The sequence below is a fragment of the Anabrus simplex genome, chromosome 2 (genome assembly GCF_040414725.1).
Source record: "Anabrus simplex isolate iqAnaSimp1 chromosome 2, ASM4041472v1, whole genome shotgun sequence".
NCBI classification, from domain to species: domain Eukaryota; kingdom Metazoa; phylum Arthropoda; class Insecta; order Orthoptera; family Tettigoniidae; genus Anabrus; species Anabrus simplex.
The window spans coordinates 116950176-116975062 of NC_090266.1; the positions used below are offsets into that span (position 1 = coordinate 116950176).

General features: G+C 37.8%; 1 protein-coding gene across 2 annotated transcripts in view; it reads left to right on the top strand.

The window, feature by feature from the left end:
- Positions 1–24887, top strand: part of LOC136863916 (electron transfer flavoprotein beta subunit lysine methyltransferase) — a 205925-nt gene that overhangs the window by 159609 nt on the left and 21429 nt on the right. For both annotated transcript variants that reach the window (XM_067140338.2, XM_067140337.2), the window contains exon 3: positions 5745–5875. In XM_067140338.2, the coding sequence (XP_066996439.1) occupies positions 5745–5875 (131 nt within the window). The remainder of the gene's footprint in view (positions 1–5744; positions 5876–24887) is intronic.

Sequence of the window (24887 nt, forward strand, 5' to 3'; positions counted from 1 at the left end):
AACCCGCCATATGCTAATTTAAATGTGATCTCAGTTCAATACGGATAAAAACATGAAATTCCTTACGCTTAATGGTTGAGGAAGATCGACAGTCATAGGTTCATTATTCTCACCAGGAGAGTCACCAAACTTACAACTTAGACAGTCTGCAATGACGTTATCAGTCCCTTGTATGTGACGTACCTCAAATTTGAAGGCGGAAATATGAATCGCCCATCTAATAAGACGACCGGTCCGACGTGGGCGATTCAGTACCCATCTTAAGGCCATGTTATCTGTCTCCAAGAGAAAAGGAGTATGTTCAATATACATGCAGAATTTTTCCAGATCAAAGATGACCACCAAACATTCAAGTTCATACACAGAGTACTTAGATTCTAATGAGCCCAACGCATGAGATGCATAAGCAATCTACCAAGTTCAGATTCTTGAAGAAGAACTCTGGCAACAGCGGAACAAGAAGCATCAGTTTGTATAATAAATTTTTTGGAAAAATCAGGAATGGCCAAGACGGGAGCGTTAGACAGTGCAATTTTCAATTTTGCAAAAGCTTCTTTCTGAGGCAGTTCCCAAACAAACTTAACATCTTTGCATCTTAACGCATTGAGAGGGGCAGCAATGTCAGCGAAATTGGGAACAAATTTACGAAAGAAGTTAGCCATGCCAATGAAACGAGCAATGTCTCTAGGAGGAGGGAAGTTGTGCATTGTTTGAGTTCAACTTTTATCGATAGCAACTCCTTCAGGAGACACAATGTCCAATAACGGACCATTTATATTGGTATTACCGTAGACACAATGTGTCCAAGAAAAGACATCTGGGGTTTGGCAAAGGACACCTTAGCAATTTTGACAGTCAGGCCAGCTTTCTTTAACCGAGTAAGGACCTCTTGAATATGTTGGACATGTTCCTGGAAGGTTTTGGAATACATCCAAATAATGATACACATACTGGAATTTAATGTCCGATAGAATACAATCAAGGAGGATTGTGATACAAAATTTATGAAGAATAATATTGAAGGGAGGTTTTGTGCATGCCGGGCCATGCGATTAACAGCAGGCCGGGTGGTGAAATCAGCCGCAGTGTTGCTGTGTACACTCGCCCGGGGCAGTTGTGAAACGGAATGCCCATGACCTTGGATTGTCCGCAAGCTAATTTCATTTGTTCTGTGTTCTGCATGTTGGCCACGTCACTTCAAGATGCCTCATAGAGCGCCATTATCAGAGGGTGAACTTGCAATCATTTTGAGTGCTATGTGTTTCTGTCAATATCAGGGGGGTGGGGGGGGTAAGTAGGGGACAAGAGGTTCCCTGTGTACCAGAAGGTGGCAGATTGTCTTGAATTATTGCTGTCATCAATGAAGAGAGTAGGAGCCGCTTCAAAGGAGAATGATGGAAATATGCCATCCAGATCAAGAAAGAAGCAATGTGTGAGACCGGGCCGTCCAAAAATCCATCTCGATGACTTTACTTTGGGCACAATACGAAGAAATACTAAACAGAAAACCAGTTCTAATGGAATCTGTGACAGTTGCTGCATCCCGATGCCGTTAATTTAAATTAAAATTTATATTTTCATTCACAACAATCTTGACCAGCCTACATGTAACAATCAGTTCTAAATCTCTACTTGTGGTTGACAACACATTCCGACATTAGTTATGTCAAGAACATGAAAATGATATAGTATGTGGGTCAAATGAACCCCGGTATGAATATCCTCTTTACCCAAGACTTATGTTAGAGGAAGAAGATCCATTGTAGTTTTGGAATAGTTTTAAGTTAGATAGTATAGGACCGACAAGTTTTAATTGTGTTAAAACACCCATTAATTTATGTTATTCACATTTATGTTTTGTTCACATTTTAAAAATTATTATCCTGGCATGTTAGTCTTAAGAGATTATTAATGTTCATATATTATACTATATATGGTTAAAAAGGTTCCAAACCTTGACCTAAAGGTTGTCTACAGACTGAAGATGCCTAAATAATGGGTGAAACATGTACCTGATAAGTCTACTTAAATTAATGTAGATTCAAACCACAATAAACATGGAAAGTATTGAATAGGTGGTTTTATTGAATTATCCTTGAGATTTTATGCCTAACGTCATCTTCAATACAGAACAATAATGAGACTTGTTGCTTGTAATACCTACCTTAGATGAATTAGAGACTTAAGAGCACAGGGCTACAAGATCTTCTTTACAGACGAGACCTGGTGTGGACAGAACCATACTATGAAATATGGGTGGCAAGAAAACGTGGTTGAGGCTTTAGAAAACAACTTCCTTCATCTAATTAGAAAATGGTAGAGGTATGGAAGCAATAGCGCTTTATGCCGAGAAGCGTTACGTACCATGACTCCTGAACTCTGGAAGCAGTGTAGTAAACATGCTAAGAAAATTGAAGACCATTACTGGGGACAGATAAACTGTTTGAAAATGTCCCTTATTTCGAGCCAGTCGTAATCAACATGCATGACAGCAGTACCGATTCATCGGAATACAGTGATTTTTCAGATGAAGAAAATTGATAGAATTAAATATTGTAAATATATGTAAATAATAATGCAAATAACTCTTGTAAAAATTGTACAGTGTGATATTTCTAAATTCAGAAGCCAACCATTTTTAAACCTACCATTGAAGGTTCAAAGCCCTTATGAGGAAAGGTGATGGGAAGTGGAATTTATGAGAGGAAATAAAATTGAAGGTTGAAAGTAAACAGAAAGGTGTGTTCGTTGCACATGAAGGGTATAGAGAAAGAACGATCAGAGTCAAAGAAAGCTATTTTTTTAGTTATTGGTTCCATTGGATTCATCACTATGTATAACCACGTGCAGACAATCCAGAGAATAAACGAACGTAGTCTGTGTTATGCACTGGAAAATATTTTGTGCACAGAGAAGTATCGATCAGAGTCAGCCTCAAACTGCGAAGAAACGCACAGTCAGGATATTGCCTAGCCTGCCCCTGCATACTGCACATGGCATCATAGCTTGCCAGTTGAAACTCGTCTGAGGTTATGGTGGTTGTGAATTGAAAAGTCATTGTTTAGAGACCGTGTTCATTAATCTGTTTATACACAGTTTTGTAAAAGTTCGCAGAGATGAGTGCAGGCTCAAGTGATGGTGAACAGTGTAATGTCAGTTAAATAAGTGGTTCTTCCAAAAAGAAATGTAAATATGGCAGTATCTTTAGTGCATTAAAAAAGTTAAGAGAGACAATGTATGAAACAGGCAGTGACTGCGGCTGTAAGCGTTATGAATGTTTGAAAAATGTTTCAGAACGTGAGCGAGATGCCCTCATTAGGGATTTTAATGCACTTGGAGACAGAAATTCTCAAAACGCTTACTTATCAGGTTTGATCAGTGTAAATGCAGTTAAACAAAGGGGACCTAGGCAGGATGAACAAAATGGCCATTTAAACAGCTTCTCGTACAATACAAGGTACGAATATCCCGAGGTGAAGACCTTGCTGAGATTCCGGTTTGTTTTAAGGGCTTTTTGTCTATATTCGGCTTCATACAATTAAAACATCATTATCAAGACTGGAAGAGCTCCAGTGGATCAAAGGGGAAAACATGAGAATCGAGGGGGGGAATAAATTACCTCAGTCAACTTATGAGGCAATGGACACTTTTTTCAAATCTCTGAAAGGGCGTAATGCACACTACAGTCTTTGAGACACACAGAAGGTATACCTACCTGAGGATTTAACTGTCAAAAAGCTTTTGGGAATGTTTCTGCTAAGTAACCCTAGTGTTCAAATTTCATACGGAAAATTTAGAGAACATTTTGTAACACATTACAACTTTTCCTTTGGGTACCCACATTCCGACACCTGTGGCACCTGCGATGTTCAAAAGGCACAAGAAGTTAATATAGAAAAATCCAAAAGTAACTCTGCAGATCCAGAGAAAATTAAGGAATTTCATCAACAATTGAAAACCCTTCACAATGAGATGCAGCTTCATAGAGCAACGCTGACTGGTTTTACCGTGTGAAACGGAATGCCAGAAAGCATGCACAGAAGACTGAAGGATACGAAGCAATCACTATAGAGTTTGGTAAAAACTTGCCTGTTCCTAATATAACGAGGAATGATGTGTACTACAAAAGACAACTGTCTTTTCATCTTTTTAGTGTACACATTCTTCCCAATGGACAGCTGATTTTTACACTTATGATCAAACAGTTGCCAGAAAGGGAAGTGATGATGTGGTATCTATGCTTCACCACTTTTTTACAAGCTTTCTAAGCCCTGAAGTCCGTGAATTACACATTTTCTGCGATGCCTGTAGTGGACAGAATAAGAATTTTACAATTATTCGGTTTCTGCATTACACAACGGTTGTGTTAAAAAGGTTTGACAAAATTACAGCGACTTACCCTGTGCGAGGGCATTCATATATGGAGTGTGACCAAAATATGGCCCTCATTAACACAATTTCTAGTGCCAGGGTCGAACCAACACCCTTTGGGATCGTGGAATGCGCTTTGGAAATGTTCAAAGCTTGGGGAAATGCCTTGCAACAAAACTACAGCAAGAAGTTGGCAGTTGCTACACACCCTATAAAGCAGATTGTGGTTACAGCTGAAAATACTCAGACGATTCAGCGTCGGGACATGTACAATGGTGCATACAGATCAACAGTCACTGTAAAAAAATCAGGTAAACAAAGTAACAAACAACCTGATCACCTTCGGCACATAGAACCCAAAATGTTATATAAAGAATGTATTCCTTTGAATGCAGCAAAATACACAGACATTCAATCCTTGAAGAAATTCTGCAGACAGGAAGCACAAAATTTTTTCGACACACTTCCAGTAATCAGAACCGAGAAGAACCACCCTGAGGAGAGGGACAGCGATTACTAGAGGTATGAAATTTTACGTCACTCTTCACTTCTTCATCACTTCGAACTTCTCAGAGAATAAAAAGTAATATTAAATTTTTTTCCATTTCAGACACAAAAATCAAGACATCTCTTCTAAAACAGTAGTAAGAAAGAAAGAAAGAAAACATGGACATTCAAGGAAAATTTAACATTCAAATTATAATATATGTGTAGTTCAATCCTCAGTTTATAACTGCTATCATTAACATAATAACAGAAATTATTGCTAGTATTTTGAGTGATCTACAATTTGCAATAGACTTATCGGTTCGTTTGTAATTAAAGCCTAAACTCGAGTGTGCATAATAAAAAATCCGATGGTTGTAATACTGATACGTCTAGCGGATTCATCATAAAAAAACAAACTGTTGCAAAAGCTCACAGTACAGCATTGCACAGTACTGAACTAATGTCACTTGAAATACTGGCCACCAGTTGCTTCAGCACATTGTTTTGTATGTCCTGTAAGTGACAAGGTTAATGTCCACTAGTAGTGCTACAGTAGTATTTTGTTTCTCCTTTCTAATGCTGAATTTATTTTTGACACTATAATTACTTTTTCTTTTTAATGAAATATATTCTCTCAAAGATAATTATGTGTTATATTCAAAAATAATTATTAATTCTTTTGTGGAAAGCTCAAATATAATAGAAATTAAATATTTACCGTACCATGTAATATTTATTCCAAATGCAGAATAACGAAAGAAAATAGGCATGCACTGACCTACCACCTATAGAGATATTAACGTTAAAAACATCAGCCTTATTTAAATATTTTATATTATAGTACTGCCAGACTTCATTAACACAAACCTATCATTTGTTCTCAGATACATACTGGACAATCCATCTTTGGTGGAAGGTCGACGTGTTCTTGACATAGGCAGTGGAAGTGGTGCTTGTGCTATAGCTGCAGCATTAAGTCGAGCTCAACAAGTGACAGCAAATGATATAGATCCAGGTAATTACACTGAATTTTATTATATTAATTGACACTTTCATAAAAAGAACATGGTGTGGACACAGGTATCACATTTTTATTAATCTTTTCATGGTCTGGAATAACAGACATAATAACCTTTTAGGATTATGCTGCACAAAATTGGCAAACTTCATGATACATTCATGTCTTGTGCAGAATTTTCTCTACTTGTTCAGAAATAAAATACCACTGCTCTAAGAATTCTGAAAGATTTCAATTTAATTTCTCTGATGCTCTGTTGATGAAATGGTATCCTTACTTATTACTGAATGATCAACTATGCAATGTGAATCATATTTTTGTGTACAATAAACAAAATTGTATAAGCTATGCTATGTTTGAGCTGGCCCTGCAGTCTAGGGGTAATGTGCCTGCCTCTTGTCTGGAACAACAAATCCTCCAAAAATAAGGATACAATGGGTGCACATTTCCTGTTTAGGATGATAACAGCCGTGTGCATCAGGGTGTACTGATGGGTGACTACCTGAAACCAAGTATGTTGCCCATTTGACCTGTCTGGACTCCCTGATCAGAACTCTATCCATCATACTTGGAATGCAATTAAACGTTGTGTACCATAGTGTCAGGCACTTTCACAAGCCATCCAGGAGATTTTTTTTGTCTGTAGTGCATGAGTGAGACCCTTTAACAACAATTACTATTGGACGATGTTGTTCTCAACATGGGAGCCTTTAGTACTGCATGTGCTGCTATCCAGCATGACCCTATGCCAAAGTGATTTCTTAATCATATCATCCAAGTGATTGGTATCATTCGGTTTATGTCAATTTCATGTAACCTACTATCATAAGACAGCTATTTGAGTGAAGTTTCAATATCTGGTGTCAAAAATTTCATTTTTGGAATCCGTATTGAATCGAGATTTACATTCAAAATTGTTAGGTATGGGGATCCACCTATTCAGTACAGGAAATAGTGATAATTATATAGTCATCACATATTCATTTATTTGGGATCAGTTTCGGCAATAGGTTATGCCATCATCATCGTGACGTGAAAATGGGAACTAATATTTATTGGACATAACTGAATTATAACATCAAAACATTTACGAGAATTTTTTTATTTATCTGGCATGTCTGCTTGTGTATCGAGCCGTTATCTACATTATCGGCCATTGTTGGAACTGCAGCCTAACTGTGGAATTTACCATCAGCTTTTAATTCAAAACTATATCCCTAATTGTTACGTATTTGCTGGACATTTGGCTGGACTAATGTGATTCGCTGAATTGCCGTTTGATTTCTGCGCGCCTTAGCGGTGCGCGCTTTGAATCATAGGAATTTTGCCACTTCCGCCTTCTCTGTGAGAGAGACCAGTCACTCTCTTGTGGTTGAGTATTCAACATGGCTACATTAAGCCGAGCTGCTGAAGTGACATCGTTGCGGGATCGCAGCGCTTTAATAATGGAGCTTGACTCTGGAAGATAACTTCGACAACCTCAGGGCTATGCCCTTTAATTTTTTTAAAAATATTTCTCAGTGTGCTCCAGCCTTAATTCCTTGTTATTGGTGTAAGAAGAAAACTTCATATGAGTGTTTACCGTTAACTAGGTGGGATGGCAAAATGTGTTGTAAGTTGGATATCTTAACTCTACCCAAGTAAGTACTGTAAAGCATATATTATTAAAGTGACCTCGTACGGCCAAGGAGCACATCTTCGAAATGTCTGTTTGTTAATAAAAAAAAACTGTAAACGTCTGGTAACAAAATTTACTGTAACAGATAGGATTTAAATTTGTAAAAGTATGTAACAAAGTTTTACGGGAACTTGGAATCGCTAGGTGTGCGTGTATGAGGCTGTAGTTCGTGGGTGTTGTTTATACTTACTGTGTTGTGGTTCGTATCTTGTTTGCCTACCCATTCTTTGTGATGTTATTATTAGTATTATCTCTGTCGTGACCATTATTATTATTATTATTATTATTATTATTATTATTATTATTATTATTATTATTATTATTTTTCTATGTGTATTTTCCTCCCTATTTTTCTTCTTTGTTTGGAATTGCCTTCCTACTGTGTTGCTTTTGCGTTTGCTGGCTGACAATTTGTAATTTGTATGAGGTCGTTATTTGCATTGTCGGGACGTTAATTAAATGACACCTCATATATGCATCTTAGCGTTATCCAAAGCCCCCTCCATTCTAAATTATCTAAGCTGTTGGTGTACTGTTTAAAAATAGGTAAATGTAATTTCCTACTATAACCCATGGGAGTAATAATAATTATTATTATGATTTTTAGTAAGGTCGAATCTGTGAAAAATTGAAATTTGCTGGTCGACATTTAATTTAATGTATGCCATTCTCTTAACGTTTACTTGTCACATCTATCCATTGTTTGAGTTCCTTGCCTTTGTGGATTATTACGTAATGGTCATCCTTTTTTTTTAAATCTTATCTGATGACACGTTATTAATTTTGGTGGCTTTGATGATTATAATGAGGTGATGGCTTGGCGTCGGTAAATGTTGCTCCGGGTGTGTGCTTCGAGTTCTGTTGTTGTGTGGGCACGCATTGTGTATCTTTTCCTTTGATATTTTCTTATTTGGTTGGGATCATTATCCACCTTGTTTATTATTATTTATTCTGGTTTCCTTTAATTGTGTAGTTTTTTTTTTTTACTCGCGGTTGGAGCCACTGATTTATTATTATTATACTCTTTGGTGTGTGTTTTTTTGGGGGGCGTGTGTCCTCTTATTTGTAGTGTAGCAAATTTCAATTTGAAACAGATTTTATATCGCGGGCCCGCATATCGGTTGCAACCAAATTTTAAGATTAAATTTTTAATCTTTCTGTACATAAGGTAACGAGTTAGTTATGAATTTCAAACTTCGATTTTGGTGGAAGCCAATGCTAATTTAATGTAAGCTTCATTTCATTTTAATTTCAATTTTATTTTAAAATACTGTTTCTCTCATTTAGTTTAATTGCATTTTAAATTTTTGGAAAAAGAAATATATATATATATATGTATATTCATTGTTCTTATTTTATACCATTTTCAAATTAAATTTACATAGTAAATTTTCTTCATTTTAAATTTATCTCGTGTGTCATTTAGTAGCTAGCAATATTTACCTGGCAACCTGTCAAAGTTATGTAAGACCCTGGCCTTTTAATTCTCGCCTTTGCCCTCCATGCTTCGTCTTTGGTGCTACTGCCCTTATGGTAAGTATTGTGTTTTGTTTTCATTGTTTTTTTTTTCTATTTGCTTCACATCGCACCGACACCGATATGTCTTATGGCGATGGTTTTCATTGTTGTTTGGGTTGTTTGGTGCATTTCTGGTAAGGTTGCAATCAGCCTAGAAAGTAAGACAAAGACATTGGAAATAGAGTACATTACATTTCTTTAAATTAATATCAGTACTTTTTAAAATGTATGTGCTTGAACTAAATTACTTTATATTTGTACAAAAGGGTTTTTAACATTAAAATTAAATATAAAAAGGTGTACACCAAAATATTTGTACAGTTAAAATTACAAAAGTGGAATGCATTTTTGTCACATTTTAAGAACAATATGGGTCATTAGCTACTTTGTAGTCAAAATGGTATATATGAAATTGAGTTTCTTAGTTCAATATTTTCATTTGTAGTCATTATAAATAGGCTGATGGACTAATTGCAACGACCAGTTGTTTACTTAAAGTTCCTCGTAGATGTTCACTAAGTGATTTCTAATATATTCAACTTAGATATAGTAATGTGAGATGTTTAAGATGTCTTATACGACTAAAATATAATATGGCTTCTCTGTCACAGCTTATTATAGCCACAAAAGTTCAGTAAATAAAAGGATAAGTCCATTGTATAGCTTGGTCTGCGTGTCTGCAGGTTGTTAACTACTTTCCAGTTCTTGCGGTATATGTAAAATTTGGTTTATCTATTTCGAACGTCTTGATTCAATTTTTAAACATTTGTAAACAATATAGATATGCCAATGAGCTAGTTGCTACAACCAGTTATTCAATTGAAAGAAGTTCCTCATAAATGTGTACTGCATCATAAACATTCCCCTTCCAGCCACTTTGAAAAACTCATTGCTCGTGTTGGACACTGAGACAGGTCTCGTGTCCTTTCAGACTGTTCCAATGATATCTGTTTCTTCTGACTTCATTTCATTATTGCTCCCATATCGTCATTGCCGGGACAAAACCTCCTGTGTGATAACATTTTTGGAGATATACTGACCCGCAACACATACATCATGAGGAGCAAGAATGCCTTGACTATATTCACACAGTACTGCACCTTAGATGATAGAACCTTACCAGCCAAAGTTCTGAGCTAAAATATTTCATACCGAGCTCGATAGCTGCAGTCGCTTAAGTGCGGCCAGTATCCAGTATTCGGGAGACAGTGCGTTCGAACCCCACTGTCGGCAGATCTGAAGATGGTTTTCCGTGGTTTCCCATTTTCACGCCAGGCAAATGCTGGGGCCACGGCCGCTTCCTTCCCATTCCTAGATCTTTCCTGTCCCATCATCGCCATAAGACCTATCTGTGTCGGTGTGACGTAAAGCAAATAGCAACAAAATATTTCACATAGGAGGTTTTGTCGTGGCAGCGACGATATGCATCTCAGTATAACTATTATGCAGGAACGAACACAGACTAACTGACGACAGAACATCACTCTACCCACCTTTAAAAAGAAGGGAAGTCTTGCTGAGTGTGTTAATTTCTACCTGATCATACTTGTAAGCTATATGATGATCTTCTAATGCATTCTGGATGACCGGATTTGCAAGATTGTTAAAATGACCAAGAAACAAGCTGGATTGGTGGAAAGTAGGAGTGCAACCAGTGCAATCTATACTGCATGACTCGTAGTTGAGAAACACTATGAGGACAGTGTCAAGTATTCGGGAGACAGTGCGTTCGAACCCCACTGTCGGCAGCTCTAAAGATGGTTTTCCGTGGTTTCCCATTTTCATCTCTCTTTCTCTCTTTCTCGGACCCTAACAAAGCACACCATGTGTTGTGTGTCCAGTAATCTCCTCATTGTTGTTATTCTCAACATACTTTGGTCGATATTCAAGATCAACAATGGATTTTCAATTCATATTTAAACTGTGACAATGCAGCAATCTCTTTAGTGTAATGACCTCAGTGTAGAAGTGACGAGAGCAACACCTAGAAGTAAGCAGTCTGGCATTGGTAAGAGTGAACCCCACGGTGTAGGGGTAATGTGCCTTCCTTTTACCCGAAGGCCCTGGGTGATTTCCGGCCAAGTCAAGGCTGGTTCGAGGTCCACTCAGCCTACGTGATTACAATTGAGGAGCTATCTGGTGGTGAGATGGCGGTTCCGGTCTAGAAAGCCAAGAATAATGGCGAGCGGATTCGTTGTGCTGACCACACAACACCTCATAATCTGCAGGCCTTTGGGCTGAGCAGCATTCTCTTGGTAGACCATGGCCCTTTGGGGCTGTTGCACTGTGCGGGTTGTGTGTTTTATTTCGTGCATTTTCTAGTGTTTTCCTCATGTTGAATTTATTGTATAGTATATTAATGAGAATATGGATAATTATTTAGATCTTCTGTGTTGAACTGTAGTTTCGTTTTATGTACAGTGCACTCCCGATAATTCGCGGTAATTAATACACGCACTTCCGCAAATTATCGAAACCCGTGAATTATCCGCAGTCATTTTTAAGCCTGGTAAAAACAAAACAATAGGTTAAAATAATGTTTATTTTATGAACAAGCAGAAAATAATTATAACACTTCACATTGTATTGTAAGACACGCTAGAGAAAAATTACAAAATGCCATGTGGATTATGCCAACATTCGTATCTAACGAAAAAAATCGGTCACCACTTTTTGTTTCTTAGATGATTGTTCGTTTTTCCTAATTTTGGATCATGCATTTCTCAAGAAAACAATACTCGTATCTGAAAATGAAAATTCATTTCTCTTTTCTATTTAAGAGATAAGTATGTCTGTAGAGACACTAACTTGGCTGTGGGAAACTTTCGGAGTTTCTGTTGCATCACTCCTGCACTTGATATCATCTGAATCTCCTTCTTCCGCACCAACCGTCAAATTCCGTACAATATCCTCCTCGCTTTCATATCTGAAACCCTAATCGTCCTTATCGACGTCTAACCACTCAATAATGTCACTTTCTTCTGCATCTTGGCATTTACCCAGGTTTTTCAATAATGATATCATCGTAGCGAGACTACGTTGCCCGTTCGAAATATCATCGTCACTGAAGCCAGCAAATGTTTGCTCTTCACCTAGAACAGATTTCCATGATCATGCGAGCATAGTAGCGGTAATTTTGTCCCATGACTTATTGTCTGCATGAAGAGCATCCAACATACTTAAGTCCTTCCAAAATGTTCGAATATCGATGGCTTCCTCAATCAATTGCTGTAACAGAGATGACCTGTAGTTCTTCTTTAAAGCAGCAATAACACCTTGGTCCGTAGGTTGGAGAATAGAAGTTACATTAGGGGGAAGGTATTTCACGTAAATATCACCTTCTTTAAGTTCACTTTAGTGTGGGATGAGAAGGCGCATTGTCAATCAAGAGCACTGTTTTGATTGGCAGTGACTGCGTAATTAGGTAGGCCATCACTTGTTTCACAAAATGATTGTTAAACCAGTCGTTAAATATCTGTGTGTCCATCCACGCTGCCTTTTGATGGTAGTACTGCAAAAGTACGTTCTCTTGTTTAAAACAACGGGATTTTCTGGATTTCCCTATCTCTAATAATTTTAATTTATGATCGCCACTTGCGTTAGCACACGCCATAATGGTTATTCTTTCCTTGGAGGTTTTGCGGCCTGAGGCGTGCTCTTCTTGTTGCATCATTAATATTCGGCATGGTAAACATTTCCAGTACAACCCTGTTTCGTCTGCATTGTAAAGTTGTCTAAGGTCAAGCTGTTCTTTTTTTCAATGAATGATTGAAATTCCTGTGCAAACTTTTCAGCAGCATCCGTGTATATGCTGAGACGCTCACCGTGAATAGAAATTTCTCGTATTCCGTAGCATTTCTTAAACCGCGTAAGCCAGCCAGAAGATGCTTTAAAATCGCCTTCTAAGCCAAGAGCATCATGAAAATGTTTTGCTTGCTCAGCACACATTGGGCCGGACACAGGAATACATACCAATATAAAAGGTCCGTTATTGGACAATATAAATTTTCCAGCTAACTCATCCCTGGTTGCCAGCGTTTCGCCCCCGTGTGCTAGGCTGGGCTCGTCAGTTGGTACCTAGCACACCTACCAAGATGCTGGTTAGTGCATACTGTGGGGGCCACTGCGTAGGCTAATTATAGCCACCGGCAGTGCCAATGCAATATGAGAGACCCCGTCTCACTATCGAAAAATTGATGCCTGCTTGGCCATCGGATGATATAGATGTTGATTCCCATAGGGAACCCGAATTATTTGTTCCGAATGAGTAAATTTATAATACCAATATAAAAGGTCTGTTATTGGACATTATAAATTTTCCAGCTAATTCATTCCTGGTTGCCAGCGTTTCGCCCCCGTGTGTTAGGCTGGGCTCGTCAGTTGGTACCTAGCACACCTACCAAGATGCTGGTTAGTGCATGCTGTGGGGGCCACTGCGTAGGCTAATTATAGCCACCGGCAGTGCCAATGCAATATGAGAGACCCTGTCTCACTATCAGAAAATTGATGCCTGCTTGGCCATCGGATGATATAGATGTTGATTCCCATAGGGAACCTGAATTATTTGTTCCGAATGAGTAAATTTATAATACCAATATAAAAGGTCTGTTATTGGACATTATAAATTTTCCAGCTAACTCATTCCTGGTTGCCAGCGTTTCGCCCCCGTGTGCTAGGCTGGGCTCGTCAGTTGGTACCTAGCACACCTACCAAGATGCTGGCTAGTGCATACTGTGGAGGCCACTGCATAGGCTAATTGTAGCCACCGGCAGTGCCAATGCAATATGAGAGACCCCGTCTCACTATCAAAAAATTGATGCCTAGGCTGGACTCGTCAGTTGGTACCTAGCACACTTACCAAGACGCTGGCTAGTGCATACTGTGGAGGCCACTGCGTAGGGTAATTGTAGCCACAGGCAGTGCCAATGCTATATGAGAGACCCTGTCTCACTATCAGAAAATTGATGCCTGCTTGGCCATCGGATGATATAGATGTTGATTCCCATAGGGAACCCGAATTATTTGTTCCGAATGAGTAAATTTATAATACCAATATAAAAGGTCCGTTATTGGACATTATAAATTTTCCAGCTAATTCATTCCTGGTTGCCAGCGTTTCGCCCCCGTGTGCTAGGCTGGGCTCGTCAGTTGGTACCTAGCACACCTACCAAGATGCTGGCTAGTGCATACTGTGGAGGCCACTGCATAGGCTAATTGTAGCCACCGGCAGTGCCAATGCAATATGAGAGACCCCGTCTCACTATCAAAAAATTGATGCCTGCTTGGCCATCGGATGATATAGATGTTGATTTCCATAGGGAACCTGAATTATTTGTTCTGAATGAGTAAATTTATAATGCCAATATAAAAGATCCGTTATTGGACATTATAAATTTTCCAGCTAACTCATTCCTGGTTGCCAGCGTTTCGCCCCCGTGTGCTAGGCTGGGCTCGTCAGTTGGTACCTAGCACACCTACCAAGATGCTGGCTAGTGCATACTGTGGAGGCCACTGCGTAAGCTATTTGTAGCCACCGGCAGTGCCAATGGAATATGAGAGACCCCGTCTCACTATCAGAAAATTGATGCCTGCTTGGCCATCAGATGATATAGATGTTGATTCCCACAGGGAACCTGAATTATTTGTTCCGAATGAGTAAATTTATAATACCAATATAAAAGGTCCGTTATTGGACATTATAAATTTTCCAGCTAACTCCTTCCTGGTTGCCAGCGTTTCGCCCCCGTGTGCTAGGTTGTGCTCGTCAGTTGGTACCTAGCACACCTACCAAGACGCTGGCTAGTGCATACTGTGGAGGCCACTGCATAGGCTAATTGTAGCCACCGGCAGTGCCAATGCAATATGAGAGACCCCGTCTCACTATCAAAAAATTGATGGCTGCTTGGTCATCGGATGATATAGATAGAGGGCGAAACTTTGACAATACGGGCTCTAATATGAAGTTTATAACGTGCAATGGTTTATACCTGATCGTGCAGCCTCACCGTGCAGTCTGTCATCTCATTAGATATTTGAGCGCATGACCTCCGATTGGGTCACGCCAGCAGTCTGTTGTCTGATTGGATATCCAAATGCATGACCCCGATTGGGTCGTGCCGAGCAGTCGTTCCTCTGATTTGCCGACTGTGATACCACCGATCCTAGTTGGCTTCAGCCATGAGTTATATAAGGAGGAGTACCAGGCCTTGCTGAGCTTGAGTCCTTCCCCCTTTCTGTTGAAGTTATCCAGATATTTGTGTATTTCCCTTTAGAGGCAGGCATGAAGTTGAATGTTGTGGCCAGTATATCAATATCCTCATAACAGATTTTGTGCTGTCTTCAAGCAGCTCATGCTCCACTATTGTTGACTTTTCGTATTGTCCCAGGCAACTGTTCCTTTTGTGCTCCATCAGGAGAGCCTTAACATTTCTGTCAGTCGTGCCAGTATAAACAGCTCCATAGCTGCACGGTATCCTATAGACTCCAGTAGTAGTTAGAGGGTCACATGGATCATTGGCAGAAAGGACATGTTTCGTAGCTGTCCAGTCAGCTGAAATATGTTCTTAACATCAGAACGTTTCAGGATCTTCCAATATGATCCATAATGTGGTTATCGTAATCTATAAGTTTCATTTCTGTATTGATGTTGTACACAAATGCAATGAGAAGAAGGCTTCCACCTAATCAATACTTAATTAATTTTTAATTTAATAAACAAGTATTGATTAGGTGGAAGCCTTCCTCTCATTGCATTTCCGTAACGTGGTTCTTGTTTATTGTCAGCTGGTTTTCTTCTGGGATGGAGTGCCCTCCTGACCTCTTGTACTGTATAGCCATTGAATTGTAAGGCTTGATCAAGATAACATAGTTCTTCCTCGATGTACTCTGGTTCACCAACTCAGCGAGCAAACCACCAAGGTCTTCATCGTGGTGCGCTTCTGACCAGGATGGTGATTGGAATCTTCATTTAAGTATCGATCTGTGTGTGTTAGTTTTCGATACACTTGATGTCCCACGGATCCATCATTCTTCCACTTCACCAGCACATCCAGGAAGGCTAATTCCCAATCCTTTTCCTTCTGCACAGTGAATTGTTTGCGAGCATGAATGCTATTTGGATGTCTAAGAAAACTATCAAGTGCCTCCTCTCCATGTGTGACACAGTAGTGTCATCCACGTAACGGAATCAACAACTGGGTTTATTTAAATTAGTCTGCAGAGCTTCCTTCTCAGAGAACTTCATACAATAGTTGGCAATAACAGGGCTAAGCGGGCTTCCCATGGCAACACCATCGGTCTGTTCACAAAATTCATGTTTCCATTGAAAAAATGTTGTCGTAAGTATATGTTCAAATAAAACTGTTATCTCATCTAGAAAAATATGTTGAATATCTTCAAGAGTATCCTTGATAGGTACCATGGTAAACAGGTCATCAAGACTGACGAGTATATCCCCTGGTTGTACTCACAAGTGTCACAATCTATCTATGAAATGTGCAGAGTCTTTTTCCGCAAGAAACATACAAGTGTTTCTCTATTTTTAAAGGAGATTCCAAATACTAATTTTCATGTCTGTAACATCTTCATTTCTTGAGATATAAGTATCCTCATAAACGTAATTCAACTAATTTCGCACCCCACCCTCCCTTCCTACCCGTTAAACTGATTCCTCCCTCCCCAAAAGTGTGTTTCTTTATTTTTAAAGGAGATTCCAAATACCAATTTTCACGTGTTTAACTACAGTTTTTGAGATATAAGTATCCTCATACAAAGAATTCAACAAATTTTTCAATTCATTCACCCTCCTTAAGTGGATTTTCCAAAGAGAAAAGAACATGTGTCTCTTTACTTTGAAAGAAGATTTCAAATACAAATGTTCATGACTCTAACATCTTCAGTTTTTGAGATATAAGTATCCTCATAAAAATAATTCAACTCCTTTTGTACCCCAGCCCATTAAGTTGATCCCTCCTCCAAAAAATGCGTGTTTCTTTATTTTTAAAGAAAATGCCAAATACAAATTTTCATGTCTGTAACATCTTTAGTTTTTGAGATATAAGTATCCTCATGAAAAGAATTCAACTCCTCTTTCACTCCACCCCTACCCGTTAAGTTGGTTTCAGCCCACCCAAAAAAATGCGTGTTTCTTTATTTTTCTAGGAGATTCCAAATACCAGCTTCTATGTCTGTAACCTTCAGTTTTTAGATATAAGTTTCTCCGGAAAAAGAATTCTATTTCTTTCACTTCATTTCACACTCCCCACCTAAGTAATTTTCCAAAAATAAACAGTACCCGTTTCCTTAAAAGAGCTTCCAAATACGAATATCATGACTGTAACATCTTCATTTTTTGAGATATATGTATCCTCGTAAAAGGAATTCATCTCCGTTTTCATCCCCCACCCTAGCAATTTGATTTCCCCCCCCCCCCAAAAAAAATGCGTGCTTCTTTATTTTTAAAGGAGATTCCAAATACCAGTTTTCACGTTTGTAACATTTTTAGATTTTTTGGTATATATTCATAAAAGTAATTCAACTAATTTTCCAATTATTTCACCCCTCCCCACCCCCATTAAGGGTTTCTCCAAAAACTAAAGAATATGTGTTTCCTTATTTTTAAAGGAGATCCCAAATACCAATTCTCACATCTGCAACACGTTAAGTTTTTGAGATATAATGTAGATATGCTCGTTTTAAAAATTCACCCCCCTTTCTAAGTTTCCCTTAACCCGTGAAAGCCCAATGTCACCTACAGGTGACACCCAATATTAATAACATTTCCTGCTCATCAGGCTGCTTGAATTTCTCTGCCTGTTGGAAGTATTTAAAGAAAGATCTTATAATTTGAAATGGACCCTTTGTAAACTCACAGCCTGTACTGATCAGTCAGCTCTCGCTCAGAAAAAAAGAGGAAACAGACTGCATTGAAGTGGTGAAGCAACCGCATGTTATTGTGTCATGGAAAGCATGTGATAAAACGTAATTTTATTTTGCATTTTATGCATGTATATTGCTTAAAGGTTCAATAGTGAAAATGATACATTCTTAAGCATAATATTATAATTTAAGCATATGTTATTGCCATGAAAAAGCATGGTGTCACCTGTAGGTGACATTAGTCACATCAAGTAAGCCTTTTTGTCCAGTTTCAATTATGAACAGTATGTGATATTCACTCCATGTTTTTTCTCTCTCTTCAGTCTGACACTGGATGAGTTACTACAAATGTTGGAAGATGACAGTAATAATGCACCCCAGATGATATTATTATGTTTCCTCAGAATGATGGGCAGTTTACAGATGAGGGAGGTGGCGATGAAGCAACTGATTCTGTCAATGTCAATCCCCTTCCTGGTAGAATATCGAGGTTGACAGTGTAAATATATGTGATATCGGCTTATGATGGTAAACCGATACCTTCTAATGAAATGCAGCAGGCATCTAGTCTTTCTAGGACAAATAAACCAGCATCTTCTACGAAAAGATACAATACATTGCGAGCAGCTACAGAGAAGAATAATTCTTATTCTTATCCTTATTTTATTTTCCGATTGGGTGAGGTGAGGTGCATGAGGAACCTTCTGAATATGATGGATCGCAACTGTCTGCAGTTCAGTTTTTTGAGTTACTGCTCATTGAAGAAGAAGAATCTCATTGTGAAAATGTCCAAGTTATACGCTCCGCACACAAACCATATGCTAGACATAACTGTGGTCAATTGATACGTGATTTGGTTACCTCATAGACTTGAGCCTTACCAAGGGTCTAAATTGGCTCCGAATTCGGGACAGTCCGAATATGCGTTAGGGGCAGCAGTTGTCCTCACACTTAAATGTATGTTACCAGCAAGCTGCGAACTGTAACTATACTGACCAATGTCACCTACAGGTGACACCCCTATATTTTCTTTTTGGACCACGTTTCCTGCAGAGTTTTGGTTTTGCATTGTTGTAGTGTAGCTAACATAATCTGAAAGGAAATACATAGATTTATTTCCTGCACTATGTTTGGGCTTTGACGGGTTAAGTGGATTTTCGAAAAAAATATTTATGTTTATTTATTTTACAGGAAATTCCAAATACCAGTTTTCAAATCTGTAATTTGTTACCTGGCTGAGATAATTTGCAGATATAATCTTTTCAAAAATTCACCCCGTTTGTCACTCCTGTTCATCCTCTATTCCTCAGACTATCCAAAAACACAAAAATACATGTTTCTTTATTTTCAAAGGAGATTCCAAATACCAATTTTCATGTCTGTAACATCTTCAGTTTTTGAGATACAAGTCTCCTCATGAAAGGTGTTCAACCCCCATTTTTCACCCCCTTAATGGGATTTTCCCAAAACAAAAAATACATGTTTGTTTATTTTTAAAAGAGAATCCAAATACCAATTTTTACATCTATAAACTTTTATGTTTTTGAGATACAGATATCTCCATTTTAAAAATTCACCCTCCTTTTCACCCCCGTAGCACTGGAATATCCAAAAATCCCCCCTTAGTGACTACCTACACCCTAATATAAATGCATCCCCAAAATTTCATTTCTTTACGCCCACTAGTTTTGGCTCGGTGATGATGAATCAGTCAGTTATTACTTATTACAAGTACTTATTACTTTTTCAGGAAGTAATCAGTAAAATTATAATTACAATTACTTCACAGAGCATGAGTCTTCAGGGAATCACTGACATTTTTTTCATATGGGGATGGAATGACACCCAAGTTTGCAAAGAAAAATATTACTCTATTTTGTGCCTTTTAGCATAGAGACATTTAAGTAGCTCTCATCACTAGGTGAGACTAAACAAATTTTCAAAATGATTGCTCCCAAGCAAAATTTAAATGTCACTTTCAAGTTTTCATTATTTTCAGGATAACTAATTCAAAATTTTTATTCAAATAGGGAAATGGAAGTGCCATAACTCCTTCGTCGTCACATGTTTATTCTGGCTCCATTCTCGACACTATAACTCCATTGGGTGGGGTGGGGGGTGGTGGTTCAATAACATCCATGGTATTCCCTGTCTGTCGTAAGAGGCATCTAAAATGGAGACCAAGGACTCTCAACTTGGGAGCATGGGTTGGCGTCCATGGTTCCGCTAGGTGAGCCTGGCATTGCTTCCTTCCACGTACTTGTGTCAGTGTCCTCGATTTCATCTTTCCTATTTGAACTCCCTTGCTCAACTTTTTTCTTTCCTAATCTCCACAGTATTAGGTTTTTGAGGAGTAAGGAGCCTTTAATTTTTACGCCCTTCACAGCCATTCCTTTTTTTTTGCTGATACCTTCACTTTTCAAAATGTCTGATCTCCATTTTCCTTCTGATTAGTGTTAATAGAGGAAGGTTGCCCAGTAGTACCAACTTCCTCTAAACCAATAATCACTACAGCAACCTAGTATACAATTATCTAAACCTCAACCAGTAACCACAAGAACCTGCGAGTAAATGAATGAGTGTGCATCGTATCTTGGAATTATTCCCTTTGCACGACACCTTGTGAGTGCTGGGTGGGTTATTGGTTTACAAAAGTAAGATGACCATGGAAGTAACGTATTTGCAAATGCTGGGGAACGACAGGCATGGATGGTACAAAAGTGGAATAATAATAATTAGAATGAGCACACATAAGGGTGAATATAAAGGGAGACAGAAAGATAAAATGCTCTCGATGCATTGTACGTTGATTACTGGAATTTAACAATTATCAAAATGTAACAATTACTAAAACAACTTTAAACTGAAACAGTTATGGATTCACCGACAAAATCTATTGTCAGAAAGAGGGATTAACCATGGGCTCACCAATATCAGGAATAATAGCAAACATATTCCTAACTAATATTGAAAACAATTTCTTAACCAATTAAGAAAAACAGAGGAAGACCAAGGTGGTCAGTTTTAAGAGGTGAAGAACTAAAAGAGGCTACAGAGCTGGTAACAAATACGGGATTATAGAAGCACTTAGTTAATTCACAGAGGCTCACAGACTGAATGCTGAAAGGCATAACAGTGTACAATGAAGATATATGTATGAGATTGTGGTGGGCTGGTTATTGGTTTATGAAAATAAGGTGACCATGGATGTAACATATTTACAAATGCTGTGCAATGAGAGGTTAACCGTAGGTGGTAAAAAAGGGAAATAATAATAATAAGCAGAATGAGCATGCATAAGTGCGAATATAAAGGGAGAAGGAAAGATAAATCTGCAATGCCAAAATCAGTTTTAAAAAACTGATGTATTTCGACACAAAACACGACAAGTTACCAATAGTGAAACTAGAAGATCACAACTCATATCATAACAGATCAAAGAAGAATATTACAAAGATTCATTACAGATAATGCATGGCAATCTTTGATAAGTTAAATTTGAGTATATTTGTGAAATACACATACGAAACAGAACAAATGTTTCTCAACCAAGTTGTACACAAATGTAAGAAGAAATAAATAGGAAAAATAGAGGTAAAGGCCATGAACAGGACAAAAAGGGACTCCAAAATAATCACCAAAGTAAAAGTATCCACAACGTAAAATGAGATTGTGCAGAATCAAGCAATAGCGTAGGAAGGGAGCTAAATAAAAAACAATGCACTGTACAGTTCTTTTAACCAAATTCAGGAAAGCAGGCGATGTTGAACAGATACTGTACATTACACCCAATTACAATGCCAGATTAACAGTCCACAAGTTCAAAACAAGGCATATTCACAATTAGTAATGAGATATAATCAGCGTTGAGGTACGAGGTTTCAAAAGTATTGAAGGAAGAATGCTCATTTGCATATTAATTCAGGTAGCATTTCAAGTCAAAGGAATTAGAAATCGAGTGGCTCTCATATCAGTTATCAGATTAAGTACAATTGCTCGAGAACATTTAGTCACATGAATGCGAAGTGCACAAAAAACGGGCAACAGGGGTTGAATACCATTTTATATCTCAAAAACTGGAGATGTTAAAGACGAAAATTGGTGTTTAGAATCTCCTTTAAAAATAAAGAAAAACACATTTTTTTTGGAAATTCCAATTAATGGGGGTAAATAAGAGTGACAAATGGTTGATTTAAAAAAACTATATGTACAGTATATGTCAAAAACGTAACATTTTACAGACGTGAGATTTGGTATTTTTAATCTCTTTAAAAAATAAAGGAACATGCATATTTTTGTTTTTGGAAAAACCACTTAAGGGGGTAAAAAGGACTGAAAAGGGGTTGAAATCTTTTTATTAGGATACTGACATCTCAAAAATTGAAGATGTTACAGACGTGGAAATTGCTGTTTGGAGTCTCCTTTAAAATTAAAGGAACACTTGTTCTTATGATTTTGAAAAATCCACTCAAGGGGTTGGATGAATTGAAAAATTAGCTGAATTCTTTGTAAGAGGATACGTATATCTCAAGAATTAAAGATGTTACAGATGTGAAAATTTGTACATTATTTGAAATCGCCTTTAAAAATGAAGAAATACATCTTCTTTTATTTTTGGTCATCGCACTTAGGGGGGGTGAAAGAATTGAAAACTTAGTGAATTCTTTGCATGAAGATACTTATATCACAAAAACAAAAGATGTTACAGACTTAAAAATTGGTATTTGGAAGCCATTTTATAGACAAAGAAACATGCATTTCTTGGAAAATTCTCTTATAGGGAAGGGTGAAAGGAAATGAAAAAATTAAGTTTTGTCTGGATAGTTATCTCTCAAAAACTGAAGGTTACAGATGTAATAATTGGTATTCGGAATATCCTTTAAAAATAAAGAAACATGCATTTTTTGGGTGGAAATCAGCTTAACGTGGGGAAGGGGGGTGAAAAAGGAGTCTTAATTCTTTTTATGAGGACACAGTACTTATATCTCAAAAACTGTAGATGTTACAGACATGAAAATTTGTATTTGGAATCTTCATTCAAAGTAAAGAGACACATATTCTATTTACTGTGATTAAGTCAATACGGACCCAATACTGACCATTATGGTCAAGATTATTAATAGTATTCTTTTGTTTTCAGAAAATCCACTTAAGAGGGTGAAGAATTGAAAAATGAGTTGAATTATATGAGGACACTTATATCTGTAAAAACTAAAGATATTACAGATGTAAAAATTGGTATTTGGAATCTCCTTTAAAAATAAAGGAACATCTATTTTTTGTTTTTAGAAAGTCCACTTGAGGGGAGAAGGGGTGAAAAGAAGTGAGGAAGAAGTTTTTATACTTTATGGACTTTTCAGATAATGTCTTAATACAGTACCGAGGAATGATTACATCTAACAAATTATGAAATCCACGTGAGTGAAGCCGCAGGGAATTGCTGGTAAGATATAAACACCGCTGAAGTACGGAAGGTTTCGAAAATATTGATGGAAAAATGTTCATTTGCACACTAATTCAAGTAGCATTTCGAGTCAAAGGAATTAGATCCATTGGCTCTCATGTCGATTATCAGATCAAGTACAATCACTTGAGAACATTTAGTCACATGAATGTGAAGTGCACAAACTTTAAGTTTGCAATACTTCATGATGTAATCAGAAAGTCCCATGCTGGTGTGGAAAGGTCCGGAAAATAAGTAGAAATTGACACCAGTATTATAAAGATGACTCTTTCTGCTGTAGTTGAAGTACGTCTGAAATTAATGCTACCTTATATTGGCAAGTTTGTGGAAGGAGGGACAGAGGGGAAGTTATGACATACTTGCACTAGCACACGCCAAGGAATATGCTAGAAGTTAGGAGTAGAGTCTAACGCCGATGACATAGTCCAGCGCGATAGTACAGACGAAAGCTATCAGTCTTTCCACACTTGAAACGGACTGCGGAGGCAGAAAGGTGGTTGAGGTGGAGGTTACAAGATAATGTTCCATCATCTAGGAACCCTATTTCCATGTGTATGTGCTGAGGATCATCATCCATAGACTTAAGCAATTATTCAGTTGGGATCTGCAATAGCATAGGTCTGTTAATCTGATGATAGTACAAAGGAACAAATTTCTTAGGCTGTACCCAAGCATTTATTTATTTATTTATTTATTTATTTATTTATTTATTTATTTATTTATTTATTTATTTATTTCATCATCATCATCTTTTCCCCTTATCCAGCTCCTGCCGGGTGAGGGTATTTATGACACTTCTCCACTTTCCTCTCTCCTTCCACCATTCCTCTGCCATGATCTTATCTCAGTCTAAATTTTGTCTTCTTATGCCGCTCTTCACTGATTCAATCCACCTTGTTCTAGGTCGTCCTCTTATTCTCTTGTCCTTGAACTTTACCTCCAGCATCTGTCTTGGAATTCTGTTCTCCTCCATCCTCTTTACATGTCCAGACCACCTTAGTTTATTCTTTTCAACTCTCTCATTTAACTTTCCTATCCTAACTTCCTTCCTAACATCTTAATTTTTCACTCTGTCTTACCTTGTCTTTCCTGTCATACTTCTTAGGAATTTCATCTCACTGGCTGGGATTCTACTTTCTTGCCTGCTAATCAAAGTCCATGTCTCAGCTGCATAAGTCATTATGGGTACATAGTTTTTGTACATTATCTCTTTACTTTTCCTTGGTACTTCTTTGCTCCAAACAAGTTTTCTTACACTTTGATAGAATGCATTACCCTGCTGTACTCTCCTGCTAATCCCCATGTCCACCCTAGCATTCTGCATTAATTCACTTCCTAGGTATTTAAAGCTGTTCACAATTTCCAGACTCTGACTTCCAGTTTTCATAGTGCCCTTTCCTTGCCTTTCCCCTCTCGACATCACCGTAGTCTTGCCTTTATCTGTACTGATTTTCATGTCATACTTCTCAGTT